The sequence below is a fragment of the Symphodus melops genome (genome assembly GCF_947650265.1).
Source record: "Symphodus melops genome assembly, chromosome: 22".
Classification (NCBI taxonomy): domain Eukaryota; kingdom Metazoa; phylum Chordata; class Actinopteri; order Labriformes; family Labridae; genus Symphodus; species Symphodus melops.
The window spans coordinates 891,656-911,863 of record NC_136712.1 but is presented as its reverse complement, the minus strand read 5'-3'; the positions used below and the strand labels follow the sequence as shown (position 1 = coordinate 911,863).

Below are 20,208 nucleotides of genomic sequence, written 5' to 3'. Positions count from 1 at the left end.
TCCTGGCCTTTCCCTCTGGTGTTTCTTGTCTCTCTTCAGCTGTCTGATCAAATTAAGGCACAAAGGCACCAAAAAAATTAAGAGAAAAAAAAAAAATATATATATATATAAAGGTGAGCGTTCAGGGAAACATAATCCTTATCTGGTGAAAATGTAGTAAAATTGAAAGTTTGGGTGCTTAGAGTCCTCTGAGGGCCTCCGTACTTACTAAAGAAAAAGGCATGTACTGTTTTTAATTCATCTATACCTATTTTGTATTTTGCAACATGTATGGGTTTGTATTCTTTCATTTTTTTTTTCTCCCAAGTTTGGTGATGTTTCTGGATAAGTCGACTTTTCTGCAGGTTCTCGCCGTGCAGCGTTTAATGTCCCTCCGTATTCTTCAGTTTCAGGACGGCGAGCAGACTGTGAGGACAAAGGACGTGATGAAAGCAGAAGAGCACTGAAAAGGTTTTCTCATTCTGGAGCGATTAGCGCGCATGGTTACCTCGCACTGATGAATGAGGATGAAAGCTGGAGGACGCCAACATGCCAACACAGGACCACGGTCTAATTACACTCTGCACGTAACTCAATGTACGAGAGTATGATGGAGCGGAAAGTCTGAATGAAACATTAACAATACGACTTCTGTCAGTAATGATCTGCTGTGTGTGACTGCGAAGATTCATTTAATAATGAGCAACTTCATAACGAGGAGCAGATCAATTTAAACATTAATTATTCAGATTTCCAGGTTTCCAAAGTCAGCCTCGCTCTCTGCCGGAGAAGACTGATTTTAAAGGTCACATATTATGTGTCTCTAGTCCGTCTACAAACCCTCCAATGATGAGAAAGGTCCATCCTCTCCGTCTTCTGCCTGCTCAAACAGGCCGTTTGGAGATGTTCCCTTCATGACATCACAAAGGGCAGTAGCCCCTCCCACAGCGAGGTGTTTGTTCTGCCCTCTGAGTCTGTAAAAGTCTATTTATTCAGGACTTCTTGTATTTACAGAAGTTGTGCTTCCTCTTAGGATTGTTTTGAAGTGTTAAACAAACAAAGTGATTATTTAACCAGTTGAAACAAAGAGTTCAAACAGCGCCCTCTAGTGGTCAAACAGGTTTTTATTTTCTTTGACAAAACACAAGTTCAGAGATGAAATGTTGCAAAGCCTCGACCTACAATCGTCTAACAAAGTGCTTCAGCCAAACAGAAGAAAGTGCACAAAGTTTTTGTAACAAAAACAAAAAATCAAAACGCTGATAAACGTTCGTAACGACGGAAAATTAGAGAAGTTACAAAACCTCAGACATGAAGTGAAGGAAAGTGCAAACTAACGAAACATTCACAAACAAAAAACAAACTTCCTCTGAGCCGACACGTAAAAATACAAAAATATATATCCGACACTCTTCGACATTTCTGTACATTTCATTCCCCCGTCTGACTTCCTGTCTCCGTTCTGACTCCGCAGCAGGAGGGACGACTTATTAAAAAACACTTTCATATTCAAAATAAGGAACATTATTATGAATGGAGCTTCTCGCCGTGTCAACCTCGGCGACGAGCAGAAACACAAAAGATGGATTTTTTTTAAAAAGCAAACGAGAGTCGGCGACTCGTGTAGTGAATGTGGCGGTTCATCCGTCAGTCATGGGACTCACAAACGCCATTCAGACGCCACGTACCTTCTTCTCAATGTCAGCTGAGAGAAGAAGGAAATCTGGGTTGGAAATTTTAAGGCGATAATTCGATACGCTTCGGAGGAAACCGCCCTCACAACACGACGCACGTTTTACCAATTCCACGGACGGCGTTCATTGTTGATTAAAACAAACGCTGCAGTGTTTCCCACGCAAAGACCCCGCACAGGTGTATGTTAGGCCCCGCCTTTTTTCTATCCACATATAATCACTATCCCACGCTCGAGGGAGAGAGAGAGAGGGCTCCACTGCTCCATCCGTCTCGTAAACTCATCCATAGAGGATGACCATGAAGCCACAACACGCGTCACGCTCACCTGATGCGACAGGACATCCAGTGAAACACTTCAAAACGCCGGCGTCTTTAAGGCACCGCTAATGAATCTCATCAAAAGAGCAGAAACACAAAGAAAGGTTTGTCTTCAGAGCGAGGCGGAGCGGGACGAGCAGCAGTAAGGACAAAAAGAAAGAAAAGGACGGTGAGCGCTGCGCCCTTTTTCTCCGCCTGCTGCTGAAACCATCGCTCTCTCCTCATCGGGAACATCTGAAGAAAAGAGGACGCCAGGTGGACACGCCCGAAGGTGAGCGTGTTAAAGTCGTTCATGACACCAAAATAAATAACAGAATAAAGAATAATATTTACAACGCCCCAACTCTCTCTCTCTGACTCTGTCCTGTCTCTGAAGTAAACCCTTACAAAAAAAATTAAAAAAAAACATCCATTATCCAATAATATTGATTGCTCATCACGGGTCACATGACTGACTGATAGACGGGTACATAAACAAGAAGGACGTTAAACATCAGGGTGAACGTTTCATTACAGAGAATCCTGTTTATGCCATCGATCTGAGATAACAAGAAAAGTACAGGAGCCTGAAGCTACGTGTGTGTGTTCCTGTGGTTAGTGTGTGTGTGTGTGTTCCTGTGTGTGTGTGTGTGTGTGTGTGTGTGTGTGTGTGTGTTTGAAGCGGACAGAATCAGCAGCACTTTGAGCACGCTCAGTCTCTCACAGGTTAGCGTTCCCTTTCAGCCGTTGTTGCTGCTGATGTTCTTGTTCTTGGACGTCTTGGTGCTGCTGCCCCCTGGAGGCAGCTTCTGCTCGTCGCCGGTGAGCAGAGCTTTGATCTCAGACGGGATCTTCCCCTGATCCATGGCCGAACACCACTGCTTATACTGCAAACGGAAAAAAACCAACAGTAAACATCCAAACAAAAACAATCAGACATGTTTTATAAATGAGTGACGATCAGGTCGTCAAAACGAACGACGCCTCTATAAAACGAAAAACAGATGCATTAAATCACCGGTGAGAATCAGATCAATAATCCACCTGGACCATGTGCACCACCACAAACCTTCAAGTTGTCGGTTTCTTACCTTTCAGACATGAAGGACGTTTGATTACACGCAGACTGCAGCTCCTCTTTGAACCAGTAAACGCCATGAGCCTCACTTCACCGGCTCCATGTGCGTTTCAGGATCGATTTTAAGATTTAATTGCTGACTTATAAATCTTTTATGGACTGGCTTCCTCGTCTTCAGTAGCAGCGCCAAATATGTCAAAAAAAATGTGGGGTCGGCTCCAGCCCCTCCAAAACTCCAAACGGGAAAAGCGATGCAGATAACGGATGCATGGATTGAATTTGAACGACGAATTACGTCTGAGTTTCTCTTTGTTTTTGTGTTTAAATTGTTGCAGCTTCTCTCTCAGAGCGAATAACAAAGCATAAAACATTGTGTTTATGAAAACAACAAAGAAGAGATTGAAATCTCCGCCTCACCATCTCCAGCTCCTCCCGCAGGGCGCAGATGGCTCTCTCCTTACTGGAAACCAGTTCCTCCAGGTACTGGTACCTCAGCTTCTTCCTGGCTCGACACTCTCTCGCACTCTGACGGCTTCGCTCCAGTTTGGCCTTCAGGTCGATCTTTGCAGGTTTGCGTCCCCGTTTGCCAGGTTTCTTCACTTTGCCAGCCACCATCTGACGACAGAAACAATTCAGCAGTGTCGTCGTGATCCCAGAATTTAAAGCTGCGATATGGAACTACGTAAAATCAAAACGCATCGGGCTACTGAAGAGGCTTGTAGTTACTCTTCTCACCTCATAGACGGAGAAGATATTTATTTACTTACTTCACATTCACACAAATGTGAGGCACAAAAAGAAAACTCAGAACCGACCTGAAGCTCCTCTCTCTCTCTGTCTCCCTGATGACTCTATCCTGTCACTAAATAAAAACATAACAAGCCCCAAAATAAAACCTTGCATGTTGTTTGTTGTTCCACTTCTTTGTTGTTGTTTGTTGTTTCACGTTATATTTGGACCAAAGCACAGAAACACAGATGTTTCATTTAAATCACAGGGGGACTGTTTGAAAGGGTGGAGAAGGGTATAATATGTCCCCTTTAAAGTTCACACCTGTACCTGTGGAACAGTTTAAAAGCTAAAGCGAGCACCTGAACTCCTTTAAATTCAGTTTAATCCTCACAGACTTCCTGGATTTCCACTTTAAACCGCGATAAAGCTACTTTAAATGTAAAAATGTGCATGTGGGTTACCTTTAAAGACAAATAAAACGCTGGTTTTAGGTAAACTACGTTAGCTTGTAGCCGTTAGCCTCTTACCTTGTTATCATCCATTTTGGTTTCACGCTACCGTGACGGCAGCTAGCTCCGTTAGCGTCTCTCAGCTAACACTTCGCGGGGGTGAACAGAAGCGCGCGCAGGAAACAAAGATGTCGACGAATTAAAAAAACCTAAAAGTGAATCTTTGTTCACTTAAAAACACACACAGACTAGCAAACGGAGATGGCTGGCCTCTGTTGTTTATTTTTCACGTTTCCTGTCAATGACGTAATAGGTTACGTTAGCTTCTCGTGAGATTTTCGTCTTCTTCTTCTGATTTGATTGGCTGAGGCGAGCTTAAAGACGCAGTACCGCCACCTATCGACCGAGAGAGTTTATGCAGTAGACAAAAAAATTATAAAAAAATAATTTTAATGAAATCTGTTCCCTTTAACAAATTGTCTGATATTCATTTCAAAATTTGTGCACATTTAATTGTTTAAAAAAGTCCAAGGCTTTAGAAAAACAATTTTTAGTTACTTGTCGAAGTCATGCATTCAATATATTTAATACATGCAATGTTTTTCTTTAGATCCTTTTATTTAAGAAACTGTGGTAGTTACACCCACATGCTTTGCTCAAATACCACAAAAGTTTTTATTCCATCATAATTAAAATTTGTGATTTTTTAAAAAAAATGTGTGAACTTTGTGATTGTAGCATGAGAGAAAGTGTGCAGGCACGAGTGAATAAAACGATTAAAACTGCATATAAATATAAATCCTTATTTATGTGGAAGTGAACTGACTTGTCTGATTTGTTTTAAGTTGCCATGGTACCAGTTGCCAAGTGAATCGGACAGACCGACGACATATTTCTCTTGTTCTCTTTTTGAGTGAGGGGCGAGCGAGACAGGATTTATTCTTCTCCTGGCTCTTTTCTGAAAACGAGTTGGGATAAAATCGTGAAAACTTTTTCTGTGAACTTTGTGTTTTGACATGTGCTGAACAAATAAAGAAAAAAGAAATATATAAAGTAGAGGCTGAAACAGGAGTGATGGGTTTATCTCAGAGAAGCATATAAAACAAACAACAGGGAGACGAAGTGCGTCTTTTATTTTTGCTGATTTTACTAATTATTAAAAGAATAATTTATTCGTTAATAACACATTATCTCGACAAACAGTTGAACCACATGTATTGTTAAGTATAAGCATCTCACGCCTCAACTGAATTCACAGTGAGTGTGAAGAAGTAGGGTCGTCATGGTAACAGGGTTTTAAACGTCGATTTAAGTCTGATGTAAACCATAAAAAGGTTGATACCTGTTTTCGGTGCTACAAAATTTGGTAATTAAAAACAAAAAAAAAGACCAAATATTGGATGCCGAGGACTTTTATCTATTGTTTTCGTTATTTTGAAACAGGTATCAACATTATATTTAAACAATTTTCATATCGAGGATTAAAAATCTGGTATCATGACAGTCGTAGTGTAACAAAGTAGACAATGTCAATGTTAACATATAGCGAGTAGCCACAACTGACGTTAGCTTGTACCAAACACAAGACTGAAGCCATTAGATGTATCGACAGCAGGTCGCTGACAGGCGGCCCCAGACTATGGTTAGCTAGCTGACAGTTAGCTAGCTGACAGCTAGCTAGCTGACAGTTAGCTAGCTGACAGTTAGCTAGCTGACAGTTAGCTAGCTGACAGTTAGCTAGCTGACAGCTAGCTAACATCATAAAGCAAGATCTGATAAATCATTGCAAAAAAAAAACTATTCATCAAAACACACCACGAAAAATGATGACTACAATCTGAAATATAAAAACAGCTAGCTCGGCCAGTTGGTTACATCTGAAAAAAAAGCCCTTTTTTTACCAACTTAAACATTCTGTTTCTGTGAGGGATTTTTTCGTTGGGGGGGTTAGGGTTAGGGTTGGGGGGGGGGGGGGGGGGGGGGGGGGGGGGGGGGCTAGCATGTTAGTCCGAGCTAGCTCACCTGTCAACACTGACACTGTGCTGATGAAGTTTTAGTTTATTTTTATGATCACAGTTTTAGACTTTTCCAACTCACTTAGACAAAAGTGTTTGGAGGGTTGGCGTTGGTCGTCCAGGCAACCTTCTTTTCCTTCCCCTCTCTGTCAAACGTATCGCAAACCGAGTCCTTTGTACCCGTCTTAGCCTGTACCGGGATTTCCACCACCCCGATGTAGTTCTTTTTGGCCATGCGAGAGCTGGCTGTGATGGTGTACGCATTACTGCGGTAACATTTCATAGATGACATGCAGAAGGTCTCCCTCATACCCCGTCTGAAGTTTGCATTGTAGACCGAGTACAGGGTCGGTTTGGACGCTGTGGAGCTGAAGGAGATCCAGGCGATGGCTGTGAAGAACAGCAGGCCCTGCCTACTGGGTCCCTCGGACTCCCTGGGATGCCACAGCTGGGCGATGTAGAAGGGTGTCCATGTGAGGAAGAAAACTGTGTTGAGCATCAAGAACATCTTGATGGTCTTGACTTTAGTCCGTGGGACGATGTTCATTGTCCGACGCACTGTGTGTCCATCAGCACCAATCCTCCAGATGTAACGAACCACCCGCTGGTAGAATGACACCAACAGCCCAATCGGGACCAAATAACCAAACAGGAGATGAACGGAGGCGTAGGTAATACTGCCCCAGCTGTCTGGGAGGAAAAAGTCACAGTGACTGCTAACTGAAGACGCAGAGCCGTAGAAGAAGAAGCAGGGCGCCACAAAGGCTGCATCAAACAGCCAAGACGCCAGGATCATCTTCTTCGCTTTCTCTCTGGACACCTTGAAGCTGAGGGGGTAGACGATTGTATAGAAGCGGTCCACAGAGATGGAAAGCAGGACATAGACCTGCACGCCAGCACAGAGGTGCTGCAGGTAGCGCACAATCTTGCAGGCTACGGCACTTAGCGGCCATTGTCCTGCAGCAACCTGGAGGAGGATAAAAGGGGCGCAACCCAGGCTCATGAGCAGGTCTGCACAGGCCATAGACACCACAAAGTAATTGGTGGTGGACTGAGTCCGCCGGCTACGGTGGATGACCAAGCAGACGAGGGCATTTCCAAGGATGGAGACCAACCATAGAACCCCGAAAACCAAGCCAAGGACGACAGCCTCGCCTGTAGTCAGCTCATAGGAGGCGGAGGTCCTGTTCAGCTGGCCCTCAAGGCTGCAGAGAGGGGTTGTGGGTAAGGTTGCCAGGACAGTTGAGTTTTCCTTCTCAGAGTAGTTAAATGACATCTGATATGTGAAAGATGGAGAGTAGAGGGATGGATTGACACCGACTGAATTTGAAGACTGAGCATACACCATCGCTATATGTCTGCACCAGAGAGAGGCTGTGGAGACAAAACAAAGAAATTCACATCAGTTCAAAAGACTCATTTAACGTACATTTATGGCATCATATTTTTACATATTGAGTGATTTTGGTTGGTTTGTTGTTTGGTAAATAATCTGTGTGGTCAGCTGAGGCCAGCAGGTTGGTTGATTCAGACATCCTTTAGACCTGCTGATAGGAATGATCATAGATTGGTAGGCAGAAAGGTTGGTTGTTAGATTTGTTTGCAGTTTGGACGGTTGGTTGATTGTGTGACTCTTGGGTCAGTTGGTTAGTCAGTAAGTTTGTTGAGTAGGTATCTTGGGACATACCTTGATCGGTTGGCAACGACAGAGGAAGGTTGGTAAGGTTGGAAGATCAGAGGGCTGATGGTCAGTATTTAAGGTCGAGGGCCGGTGATATCCTTCAGCTGGTTGGTAGATATGTTGTTGTATAGACGGCAAAAAAATGGGTTGTTGGATTGCTTTGCTGGGAATCAGTATATAAGGAGGTAAATTGATAAACTGATTCACTGGTTGTTGGGTTGGCTGGTAAAACATCTCTCAGTCAGTTGGTTGGTAAAACAGATAGTCGGTATGTTTGTAGAAGGAACATTGGTACGTCACTGTCAGTTCAAACACAGAGACGAAGAAGTAGTTTTGTTTGATTGGTTGTTTGGTTGTCTGTGTGTTAATCGCTCGATCAGTAAGCTGGTCGTAGTCATTCGGGGGATAGATTGATTGGGTTATATTTTAGCATTGTAGGGTATGTTGATAAACAGGAAGGTTTCTATCTTGGTTGGTTGGACAATCCTTCAGTCAGTAGGTAGAAAGACTGGTAAGACGTTTAGCTGGACGGCTGGTTGATTGCTTTTGAAATTCATTTTGACTAAAAGGAGTTTTGATAGCAAGTTTGAAAGTTTGGTTTCACAGAGCCGAACGTGCTAAAGGAACCCTGCTGATGATAATGTACCGTTTACCTTTGCTCTAATGAAGACATATAGAAGGCAGGTGGGACTGCTTCTAATTAAGAAAGCCAACAACGCCAACCAACCACAACACGCCCCAGCTCGCTGTCAGAGACTTTAAATGCTGTAATGAAGACACAGTTTCACATGGGCGGTCACACCTGGGGAAAACGAGGGCTTGCAGGCGCTTGCAGGGAATCAATCCAAGATTTGAGTGCTTTTAAATGTTTTGCTTCTACAACAGGAGTAATGCACCTTGGGGAATCATCACACCGGCCATTTGTGTTAACGCCACAACCTCTTGACACCGTCAGCAAGCAGCCAATTCCCAGCTGAGCTGTTGGCTGATTTTATTAACCCTTCACAGAGACCCAGCTCTCCTCTGGGGTCGCCCATTAAGGATGCCGAGAAATTCTCTCCTTATCGCTGCCTTTGTGTTTACTCCTCTGGATTCTCTTCATAGCAACCTCATTCATCCGGATTGGTGGTGAAAACAATGCAAAAACTACACACACATAAAGTGGCATTTATGAATACTTAAGGACCACAAGCAGTGATTACATCACAATCTACAAACACACACAGATACCACTGACGAAAACAGGAGTTTTACCCAACAGAACTGATGTACAGCTGCCTCACAGCTGAGCTTGAACAGTTTCAGCATCAACAGTAAGGTTTAAGCTGTAACTGTTGTTTATTAGCAGCTTAGTGTTTAAATCAATCACACCAATAGCATTGTGTCAGTGCTATCTGTGGACATGTTGTTGTGTTATTCTCATGCATGAACAATCCTGCAAAGGTTCATCAATGAAGGTTTTCCTGCAGGCATCACAGCAGCTTGACAAACTGTGATTTAATTTTTTTTTTTTTTTTTTTGTGAAATAGTGATTTTATAAAGGTAATCAATAAATAACATGTCTTAAGTCACGTGCACACTGGCTCTTTTAAATCCAACCTGATTTCACCAGTCAAACCTCTTAATGGAAAAATACTGAGCACCGACACAGACTCATTTCATGTGACTGTAATTTAAGAAACATGTGAAGTGTAAAATAAAAACATTCTTCCTCCTTCGAGTAAATCGACTTGAATTAGTCGAATACTCGGAAAATAACAAGAGGTGAACCTGGAGATCATTGAACAAATGTCACATGTGAGAAAAAAGGAATTTACATTCACAGTGTTTTAAAAAAAAAAAGTCCTTATTGTTTAACTGTCGTCCTCAGAGCTTTCTGTATTTTTATAATCCTTTATTTTATGATCCATCGATCAGAGATCAATCAGATAAACATGATGGAGGCAGAGCAGCATCATGTCTCCGGCCTGGACAACATGTCTGCTCCCAATTCACACACCTCACCGATACCTGACCAATAAATATACATTTAAAAAAATGATAAATTACCATCTAAAGTGACGTAGATTTCCCGCCAGATGTCTACAGGTGTGAAAAACGGTCCATTTACCTGCAGATTAGAGGCTGAAATCCGCCGCTCGAGCGCTCCGTGACGTGTCGTTTATAGATCCGCTCAGAGAGGTGTGATGTCGGGATTCATTGTCGGTGTGTCGGTGGACTCACCGGTTCACAGCAGAGCGACATCAAACGCTTCATGTTGGGTTTTTTTTCGCGATTCAGAGGCTGGAGGAGGAGGAGGTCCGTGAAGGCAGCACACATCTGTCTGTCTGTGTGTCCGTCTGTCTCTCTCTCTCTCTCTCTCTCTCTCTCTCACTCTCTCAGTGTTCACCTGTCTCTCTCTCTCTCTCTCTCTGTCCACCTGTGTATCCTGTCTGTGTGTCCGCTGGCTGATGAAGACGAGGGTGGATGTTTTCTGACAAACAGGGGCGGACTGAAGGTGTTCGGGGTCCAGAGTCGGGAGAAAACGCCCCCTCACCCCCCCAGCTTTTATTTATCGAGTTTATGGCCTCAAACTGTTCTCTTCAAATTAGAAAAAAATTGAAACGACAAATAAAATTGTAGTTTTTATTTTTTATACTCAGTTTTATACAGTCAGATCAGCCACATTATGTGTAACTCTTCTCCTTCATCAAATCTAAACATGGAGATAGTGTGAGGGACGACATGCAGGGAAGGAGCTGCTGCCCACTGAGGAGGACCACAACCTCCTCCTCCTCCTCCTCACATGGGGCGTGCACAACAGCCACCACCGCCAGCGTCCCGAACAACTGGTTTAAACTGCAAACTGAAGATGTGAACGTTAAAGCGCCTGGAACGCCGTTTCCTCAGCGTTCGACAGTAAAACGGTTTCAGCATGGAGCGCACGCTGGCTGGCGTCCCACAAGGAAACTAGAACAAAATACAAGTCAACCGTCATAGTGATGTCATGACAGTGTGTCCCATTACTCATACTTTTGCCCCCTCCGGCCTCTCTCACACACACACACACACACACACACACACACACACACACACACACACAGCAGAACTGACGCCGGAGAGATTGAGATTCAGCCTATGGCGATTACTGCTCTGATGCTGACGTGGGGTTGCTGTCGCAGCATGTTGCCGTGGCAACCGCAGCACAGCATGGAGATGGTGATTTTTTTTTCTTTTTTCTTTTTTTTCAACAAGCCGGTCGCCAGGGGTAACCGGTGATGGTGCTGATGGGAGGGAGGACAACAAACACGACGGGGAGACGAACAAGATTTTATTTTTCAAGGAGACAAGATTATACATCAGAGTGGACGAGAAAAGGCTTTCATAAAAGCAAAGCTCCTCCATTTGTCCCTTCTGGGCCTCCGTACAAGTGTGACTGTGTCCGCAGAGACTCTGTCCTCTGACTGGATTTGACTCTTCTGATTTCTTCTGGTTGACTTGGGACGTTTGTGGGCGGAGCTGGTGTGTTTCCTCCAGCCAATGAGAGCGCAGCAGGTGAGTTTAGGAGTGGATACAGCTCAGTGATTGGAGGAGATTCAAAGCGGTGAAAATGACAGCAAAGAAGAGAAAATCTAATCAGAGTGAGGAGAAACAGCAAGAGGAGAAAGCTGCTTCTAAAACCAGGCTGAACCTTGTCGTGTCTTTTACCCGTGGACGTGAAGTTGGTCCACTTCCTGTTGGACAGGAAGCTGACAAACACTTGCGGTTAGCATGTGTTAGCATGCGGCTTATGCCAACCCAGCAGTGGGCGTGTACTTTGGGGAGGAGGGACCTAGTCTACTTAACCTTTAAGTTTATACATAAAGAAAACAGTTCACACATTCAGAAGTCGGCCATCTTTGTTTTTATTTACAGGTTTTTTTTAAACATTTTGAGAGCTGACAAAACAAAAGCTGAACGTCTAAAGAGTAAATGATGAAGCTGCAGAACGAGGAGCGGATGCGTTTCTGCACGTGAACAACACAGGAAGTGATGCACCAAAAAATCCTCACAAAACGTCTCTTAATGCACCGCCACGTCACCGCCAGCGAAAGGAACCACGAGATCCTTCATGGTCACGCTTTAAAATGATCACCTGTACTTAGGAGATTTTAAGGCATTATAACGATTTAAAGAATGAAATCATGAAAAGGTGTCATAGTTGAACCATTTTAAGGGATTTTAATGCCTCTGATTTTAAGTTCTCTAAAATAACCCCTTTAAGGCCGCCGTCGTGGCGGTCTCAGCACCGAGCGCGTGCATTCGGCAGGCAGGCGACAGCGTAGCTACAGCACTTTAGCTATTTATGCAAACGAGAGAGAATCACACGCCGCCATATATTTAAGTCCAGTTACTAAGAATCCATTACAAAGCACTTAACGGGAAAACATCTGAAACACAGGAGAAGCTGCTGAACCAGAAATCCTTTCATTTTATTTTGAAGGAAACTTAAAACTCGTACTTTTTATTGTCTGATTATTTTAGAAAACTCCAATACGTCCTAAAAACTATATCTTAGTTTAACATTATAATTCTGATTTGTACATTTTAAGGTCATTTTAACAATGATTAACCCTTTAATTCTTCCCAGGCGTTTATACAGTCTGACCCCTTCAAAATAAAATGATCCTGTAAAATACCCAATATACTCTTAACTCAGTAAAACCTGAAGACAAAAATCTAAATTAAAGTTACAAACTCTATAAAGTCAGATAAAACACAAATGAAGTTTTCTTTTAATAAAAACATTTTGATTGTTGTTTTTTCAGACTTTTGGCTCAAACAGTTTCGTTCAGATGTCTCCTCAGTTTTCGGGGGTTTATGGGTTTTTGTTCCCACGCTGTTCATGTGGTAAAAATAAGATCATTTAAAGGTCACATATTACGTAAAATACACTTCATCAGGCCTTTCGGAGATTTTCCCTTCATGACATCACAAAGGGCAGTAGCCCCTCCCCCAGGTGGGTGACACTCCCACAGCTAGGTGTTTGTTCTGCCCTCTGAGTCTGCCTTCTCACCGTAAACAATAGGACATGGAGCCAGAAAGCAGCGAGTACACCCGAGCCCTTCCAGAGAGGGGGCGTGGTCAGACACAGCTCATTTACATATTTAAAGCTACAGACACAGAAACAGCCTGTTCTCATAATATGTGACCTTCAAAGGTGAGCTCTTAGAGATGCAGAGAGTTTGTCACGTGTTCATGAACACATCTCATACAAAAAGCTGTGTGTCACAGTCCAACGTATTTACAAGATAAACACAAACATATGTACAGACTGCAGTTAGATGTTTTTTTAACCTCTCAGGCCTCCGTCCAGCGTCAGCGTCCCGAACCTGAAAGACAGAAATATTAACACCTGATCCCCCGAAGCAGTAAAGAAGAAGCTTAGAGTCTCTGGAGGCAAAAAAGGTTCTGGGTGTTTTGAGCTTAGCTTAGCATAATGACTGGAAGTGAAAGGATCTGTTTGAGGCGCTAACAGCCTTGTTAGCTCCGACACACTCTCAGTTTAAAGTCCCTCATATTCTGTTCATGTGAGCTCAGCTCAGGTGTGAAACAGCCTCTTAAGTTATGGAAACAATAAATGAATAACTCAGGCTAGCAGTTTCCCCCCCCTTCCAGTGTTTGTGCTAAGCTAGGCTAACGGTGGTGTTTCAGCCTGACCTCTCTAAGAAGTGGTTGTTCTCTGCGAGCTCTTTGACGACTCCCTCCATCTCCTCCTTCAGCTTCTTCATCCTGAAACACAACACGGAGCCGAGCTTAGCATAAATAAATAAATGCACAGCTGGTCATTTTGACGAGGATGGCGAGGTAAAGGTTCCTGACCCGAGTGTCATCTCCACCAGAGTGTTCTGGCTCAGGTAGGCCGGAGGCTTCATCCCGCTCGACACCAGAGGAAGAACTTTCTGAGGCAGCACTTCCTGCAGCTGGACACAGACAAACTGAGGTTAGCTCTCGGGTCACGTGACGACCTCGCGCTGTCATGTGACCCTGTGTGATGATGTCATAGCTCACCTTGATGGCTCTCTCCATCAGCATGGTGACCTCCTTCTCGATGCTGATCAGCTGACCCGACAGGCTGAGCAGCTGCTTCCTCACGTGGTGAACCTTCCTGAACAACAAAAAGAAAAACAGACAAAATCCTCATCACACGGTAACCACGCCACATCGAGAATCCGCCCACTTCCTGTCAGAAAAACATGGCGGCTGACGGCGACGTTTACTTTACCTCATCCACTCCTCGCTCTTCGAGATGAAGAGGCGATACTTCATGGCGCACTCCTCCGTGAACAAAGATCTCGCTTTGCTGGCGTGAAGAACCAACTTCTGTCTGTCAGAGAAACACATACACAGGAAGTCAGACCTTCAAAATAAAAGCTGAGAGGTGGAGGGAAATAGTTACAAATGTAAATATTCCCCGTATTTTTAATCGCCTAAAGGTCGTGACTTGTCCCAACATCCCCCTCGCTCTACGTCTGATCGGATAATAAATGACGTCAAAGATAAAACATGCGGGAAAAGTAACGGAGCAGCGTCGGCCGTTATCAACAAAACGTGCAGCGCTTTACTCCTCGGAGAAAACGCCCGAGCGACTCGGCGCCTCAGATATCTGATCTGTACGTTCAGTGGACTTACTTGTCAAACTTGTGGATCTGTTCTTCGTTGTACGGCAGACCTAAACAACGAGAAGGAAACTCAGCGTTCACAGGAAGTTCAGAAACAGCTGATCTAAACATCGTGAGCCGAGCGGGACGGAAACAAACTCACGTCTCTCGGCTTTGTCTTTCTTGAACTGCTGGTAGATGGCCGTGATGGCGTCCAGAAGGACTTTGATTTTCTCCACGCTGCAGATGAAAAAGTTCACACATCAGACAAACGGATTTATTTTAAACGTCGGGAGGCGACGTGATGAGACCGAGACGTGCTCACTTCCTGTCCTCGGGGTGCGTCCCAACTTGCTGCGTCCAGCCTTCGGTCAGCAGACCTCCCGGGAGGAATTTACTCTTGATGTCCTGAGCTGTTCGTTCAAGAGGCTCCAGAGAGCTGGAGATCTGCACACACACACACACACACACACACACACACACACACACACACACACAGACACACACACACACAGACACAGACACAGACACAGACACAGACACACACACACACACACACACACACACACACACACACACACACACACACACACACACACAGGTTTTAGTTTCCAAAGTTTGAAGACAAAACATCAAAGATTCGGCGTGGATGTAAAAAAAGAAGCGAGCTCTCACTCTGAGGATTTTCTTGTGCATGTCTGAGATCTCGTCGTACTCTGCTGACATCATGTTGGCCTGCATCAGCACCTCGAACCTGCAGGACGACGCACAGGAAGCTCCCGTTAATTAACCCTTTCCTGGAATTCAAGATGTAAAAAACTTGACTTGAATCAAAGCGAGCGAGCGAGCGAGCGACTCACAGCTGCTCCGTCTTCTCCAGGATCTGAGTGCAGAAGTTACACAGGTGGAACACCTCAGACTTCTTGTGCAGAATCTCGCTGTAGTCCTCCTTCATGAGCTCGCTGCAGGAAAGAAAGAACAGGGACGTGTTTTATACAACGCTAAACTCTAAAGACGGAGGGAACAGATTCATGAATTAGGAATAAAGACTTTTTCTTACATCAAGCCTCGGACTCCTTTCCGCACCAGCTCCTGATAAACCAGCAGAGACTCGGAGGTTTTCCATAAATGGCCGACGTCGCCTGCAAAAGTCTGAAACAGACGACAGCGGCGACGTTAGCATGTGTGGAGCTAACGATGCAAGAAGAGAAACTGTGTCTTTAAGGCGCTCAGACCGCTCACAGCGAGGAGCGGATGGCGAGCGCTGATCCGTACCTTAGCGTAGCTGGCGTCCAGGTCGAGGTCGTAGCGAGGCTGGACTTTCGGAGGGCTGGCTGCGGGGGACAAAAACACTCGAGAGTTAAAGCGTGCGTCGACCTGCAGGAGTCGTCAAATGAAAAGGAGAGAAAACAGCTGGCGGCGTACGGTCTTCGAAGATGAGGCCCACGGTGGCGACGGACTCGCGGCTGACGAGCATGATGGGATTGTCTCTGGACGTCTTGGGGAAGGTCTTGGCCTGGCGGTTGGGGTCGAGGACGAGGCGGCGGCCCTCGTACAGCAGCTCCTGGTTGTGCAGCGGGATGCTGGACCTGCGGGAAATCAGCTCCTGGAACAGCGCCGCCCTGTGGACACACGGAGGAGTGCAGGTGTCGGTGGATGTCTGTCTGTGTGGCCCCGCCCCCTCCAGGCGACCCGGACTCTTACGTGTTGTACTCGTGGATGTAGACGTGGTGAAGCGTGGCCTGCTGCAGGCTGAACACGTTGACCACGGTGCGGTGGAGGATGTCGTTGGTCTCGGCGAAGAACTGGTCGAAGCCCCAACACTTCTCCTGGTCCGCCTCCAGGATGTTGGCGAGGACCGGAGTCAGGAGGCTCTGAAGACCCCTGAGACGCCAAAACACGAGGTTAAAATCCACAATCCTGAAAAACACAGGCGCACACGCACACACGTGTTCTTACTTGGACAGACTGCAGGACACGGGCATCTCCGTGCTCCACTCGATCTTCCCGTTCTCCGACTTCTGGTGTCCCGAGATCGTTCCCGACGGCTTCTCCGTGATGATTTTGTACCTGACAAACAAACAGAGCGCTCGTTCAGCTTCCTGTTCGCCGTCGCCCGGGTGACGGCTGAAAGCGTTCTGATCGCTCACATGACTTCTTTGTTCCTGCGCGGGCCCTCGAACGGCCTGAACGGCAGGCTGCCCGTGGCGGCGTGATAGAAGGTGACTCCGATGCTCCACAGGTCGACCGTGGCGCCGTATTTCTTCTGGTGGTCTTTCCTCAGCACGGCGCGCTCGTACATGTCGGGGTGCTGCGAGGAAAAAAACACACGAAGAAGAAAAGAACGCACATTTTATATGTCGTAAAGACAAAACACCTCACACACCAGGTGTGTGTGTGTGTGTGTGTGTGTGTGTGTGTGTCTCACCAGGTGTGTGTGTGTGTGTGTGTGTGTGTGTGTCTCACCAGGTGTGTGTGTGTCTCACCAGGAGTGTGTGTGTGTGTGTGTGTGTGTGTGTGTGTGTGTGTGTGTGTCTCACCAGGTATTCCTCGGTGCCGTACAGAGACACAAACTGCTCGTCGTCCTCGAGCTCTCTGGCGGCGCCGAAGTCGGTCAGCTTGTAGACGGAGCGTCCCTCCTCGCCGATCACTCGCATGATGTTTCCTGGTTTGATGTCCCGGTGGACGATACCGTACTCCCTCAGGTGGTTCATACCTGCCACTGAACGACCAATCAGAGAGCAGCTCAGAGTCAGGCGCTCGGCTTTTAAAAAGACACGCTGAACGTTGGGATCGGAGCGCCACTCACCGACGTCGTGCAGAACGATCAGGAACTCGTCCTCGGGGAGCCCGTAGGCGTTGGACGACTCCTCCAGCACGGTGTAGAGACTCCCACACGGACAGTACTCCATGACCAGCACCTTGTGACGCGTGTTCGACTAAAGCAGGAAACACACACGTTCAGTTTGTCATCGACAGCGAGCGCCGTACCTGAGCGAGCAAACACACCGACCTCTTCCTCCACGGCGAACAGCTTGACGATGTTCTTGTGGTTGAGTTTCTTCAGAACCTCGAACTCTCTCATCTGGACGTCGAGCGGCCGCAGGAAGCTCAGGTTGTTGAACACCTTGACGGCGTACAGGTCGCCCGTTTTCTACAACGCAACACGCCAACATTCAGAGACGCTCCGAGCTGCACGAATCTCAACTTCTGACAATTCTCCCGTTTTTTTTTTTTGTGATAATAAATAATACATTTTTAAAAAAGCAAAATTGAGGAGAAAACATAAATATTTAATGATTGTCATGAAAGTAAATAAAATCATAGTAAAACTCCTGAGATGAGTGAGGAAGGTTTATGATGCGACAGAAGCCGCGCTCTCCGTCTCGTCGACGCCGTCGAGGACGGGTTCATTTGAACGTCTTGTGGTCGTTGGGATCTCGAGGGGAAAGACGGCGCCGGTTCAAAGGAGGTTTTAAATGTAACAGACCGGAGGTTCAAACAGACGATCAGGCTCAGACGGATCCTCCGACTTTAAAGGTTCAAGTCGACGGTTCGGGAAAGCCCCCCCCCCCCCCCCCCCCCCCCTCAGCGCTTCAAAGAATGTTCTTTCTTTTGTTGAGAAGCCATATGAGATGTGTAGCCCGAAGAGAGAGAGGAGAGAGAGAGAGAGAGAGAGAGAGAGAGAGAGAGAGGGAGGGAGAGAGAGAGGGAGGGGGAGAGAGAGGGGGGGAGAGGGAGAGAGAGAGAGAGAGAGAGAGAGAGAGATAGAAAGAGATAGAGAGAGAGAGAGAGAGAGAGAGAGAGGGAGGGAGAGAGAGAGGGAGGGGGGAGAGAGAGAGAGAGAGAGAGAGAGAGAGAGAGAGGGAGAGAGAGAGACAGAGAGGGAGAGAGAGAGAGAGAGGGAGAGAGAGAGAGAGAGAGAGAGACAGAGAGGGAGAGAGAGAGAGAGAGAGAGAGAGAGAGAGAGAGAGAGAGAGAGGGAGAGAGAGAGAGAGAGAGGGAGAGGGAGGGAGGGGGAGAGAGAGAGAGGGAGGGGGAGAGAGAGAGAGAGAGAGAGAGAGAGAGATCACCTTGTGTCTGCCGCGGTAAACGTTGGCCGTGGCTCCCTGACCCAGCAGGTCGGAGATCAGCCACAGGTAGTTTGTGGTGCTCTGCATCCTGACGGCTGCAAACGGACCTGAAAACACATCAGAAGGTAAATCATTGCTTTCAGGAGGGTCGTCATGAAACCAGAACTTTGAAACGAGTCCAGCAGAAATCTAACTATGTTGAAAACTGCTGTCACCATGGCAACAGAAAAAGAAGTCATAGAAACCCAATATCAGCTGATGTCTCGTTTTCTAACTTTAATTCACAAAAGTTTTTGATGGACTGATAAAAAAAACAAAAACAACCACCAGCTGTTTTGGTGCCTCGCTCAAGGGAACCAAGGGCAGTGCTCAGGAAGTGACCTGGCAACCTTTCTAGAGACCGGAATACCATCCAGCCCGAATTATTCAATATTTTTCTTCTCCACATTTATCTTTGATTTTATTTTTTAAAGTGCTATAGACATTTTTAACTTTATTATTTTAAGAATTAACTATTAGTTATTATTATTACAATTATGTATTAATTAATTATTATTTGTAGTCATAATATTATAATGTATTATTTGTGTTTTGTTTGCTGCGCAATCGTGACGTGATGACGTATTCTTGACGTGGCGGTGCGTGCGTCTGTCTGTGGGAATTTCCCGTTCGAGGCCTCAAACAACAGAAATAAACTGCAGATATAAACGAGCCGTGACGATGATACAAAAATAATTAATATTAATAAAAACAGCTGAAGGTTTCCCTCTTCATGTATCACTCCGCCAAAAAAAAAAAAACATCTATAAAAACAACAACAGATTTATTATGTTAACGGTTTGATGATTAAAGTCTCTGATTTCAGACTTTAGATGAAATAAATGAGTAAAGAGTCAGCGGGTTGAAAGTGTCCTAGCTGTCAGGTTTCTGCCTGTAAACAGACAGTTTGTGATTCTTTAGGTTTCTCTTTTATATTTTCACTTTCAGCGGACATGACACGAACATTTCAACACCGTTTAAACATTTAAACATTTAAACACTTACCGGCTCCGTTAGCTGACACGTCGGACTCACGAACCGGGACTGTATATTCACGGTCTTAAAGGTTTAAGTCGTTCAATTTTAATCGTCTGTATTTTTGTTTATTTCCTCTCCCTTCTTGCTGCGGCGGAGTCCTCGTCTTCCGCTGTCTCCAGGTCACGTTGAAGGAGCCGGCCAATCAGCACACGGGTAGGGGAGAAAGGGGCGTGGACTGTAGTTACCGTAGTACTCTGAAGAGAAGCGCCGTGTTAAAGTGTTAACCCCTCAGTAGATTTAATTAAAAACAGGGTCAGTAGTAAACTACTCTGACCTGCGTCCACACATGGAAGAATAATAAGCCAGTGGACCATTATATGTAAAGGAATACATATTTTCTTCCTCTTTATTGACGGGAGTGACACTTGGATCCATGATTTTCTATGTTAAACGATGATTCAACGGGACTCCCTTACGTTACGTCACAGCCGAATGCGGAAGTAAAGAGCAAAGACGTGCGAAAACGTACTAAAACGTCTCCAGGAGACCCTGTGGGTTATTAATTTCTGAAT

At 45.5% G+C, this 20,208-nt stretch overlaps 3 protein-coding genes across 4 annotated transcripts; all 3 read right to left on the bottom strand.

The window, feature by feature from the left end:
* Positions 1-1,085: 1,085 nt before the first annotated feature.
* crebl2 (cAMP responsive element binding protein-like 2) lies at positions 1,086-4,569 on the bottom strand. Its single transcript, XM_079334807.1, has 3 exons — positions 4,309-4,569; positions 3,467-3,664; positions 1,086-2,858 (listed from the first exon to the last, which is right to left on the bottom strand). Exons 1-3 carry the CDS (start codon positions 4,321-4,323, stop codon positions 2,712-2,714), a joined length of 360 nt encoding a protein of 119 aa, XP_079190933.1. The 5' UTR covers positions 4,324-4,569; the 3' UTR covers positions 1,086-2,711.
* A 1,647-nt stretch (positions 4,570-6,216) lies between these two features.
* gpr19 (G protein-coupled receptor 19) lies at positions 6,217-10,405 on the bottom strand. 2 transcript variants are annotated; one of them, XM_079335210.1, is made up of 2 exons: positions 10,037-10,405; positions 6,217-7,619 (listed from the first exon to the last, which is right to left on the bottom strand). In XM_079335210.1, the coding sequence occupies exon 2, from the start codon at positions 7,591-7,593 to the stop codon at positions 6,328-6,330; it is 1,266 nt and encodes a 421-aa protein (XP_079191336.1). In that variant the 5' UTR covers positions 7,594-7,619; positions 10,037-10,405; the 3' UTR covers positions 6,217-6,327. The 2 variants fall into 2 exon arrangements, with proteins under 2 accessions (XP_079191336.1, XP_079191337.1); XM_079335211.1 differs by having other exon boundaries at positions 10,150-10,405.
* A 1,381-nt stretch (positions 10,406-11,786) lies between these two features.
* Positions 11,787-19,853, bottom strand: tbk1 (TANK-binding kinase 1). The gene is made up of 21 exons (XM_079334750.1): positions 19,664-19,853; positions 18,620-18,726; positions 17,560-17,700; positions 17,356-17,485; positions 17,087-17,268; positions 16,697-16,857; positions 16,506-16,616; positions 16,251-16,430; positions 15,972-16,168; positions 15,822-15,880; positions 15,607-15,698; positions 15,407-15,508; positions 15,222-15,300; positions 14,872-14,993; positions 14,710-14,786; positions 14,578-14,617; positions 14,171-14,272; positions 13,957-14,053; positions 13,768-13,868; positions 13,606-13,677; positions 11,787-13,277 (listed from the first exon to the last, which is right to left on the bottom strand). The coding sequence occupies exons 2-21, from the start codon at positions 18,704-18,706 to the stop codon at positions 13,238-13,240; spliced, it is 2,172 nt and encodes a 723-aa protein (XP_079190876.1). The 5' UTR covers positions 18,707-18,726; positions 19,664-19,853; the 3' UTR covers positions 11,787-13,237.
* Between the last annotated feature and the right edge of the window lie 355 nt (positions 19,854-20,208).

Coding starts and splice junctions, on each gene's coding strand:
- crebl2 (XM_079334807.1), bottom strand. Junction 2,859..3,466: donor TGCGGGAGGAGCTGGAGATG/GTGAGGCGGAGA, acceptor TTCCGTTTGCAG/TATAAGCAGTGGTGTTCGGC.
- gpr19 (XM_079335210.1), bottom strand. CDS start 7,593: ATGGTGTATGCTCAGTCTTCAAATTCAGTCGGTGTCAATCCATCCCTC.
- tbk1 (XM_079334750.1), bottom strand. CDS start 18,706: ATGCAGAGCACCACAAACTACCTGTGGCTGATCTCCGACCTGCTGGGT. Junction 17,269..17,355: donor GATCGTTCTGCACGACGTCG/GTGAGTGGCGCT, acceptor TTGGTCGTTCAG/TGGCAGGTATGAACCACCTG. Junction 14,618..14,709: donor GAAAGACAAAGCCGAGAGAC/GTGAGTTTGTTT, acceptor CTCGTTGTTTAG/GTCTGCCGTACAACGAAGAA.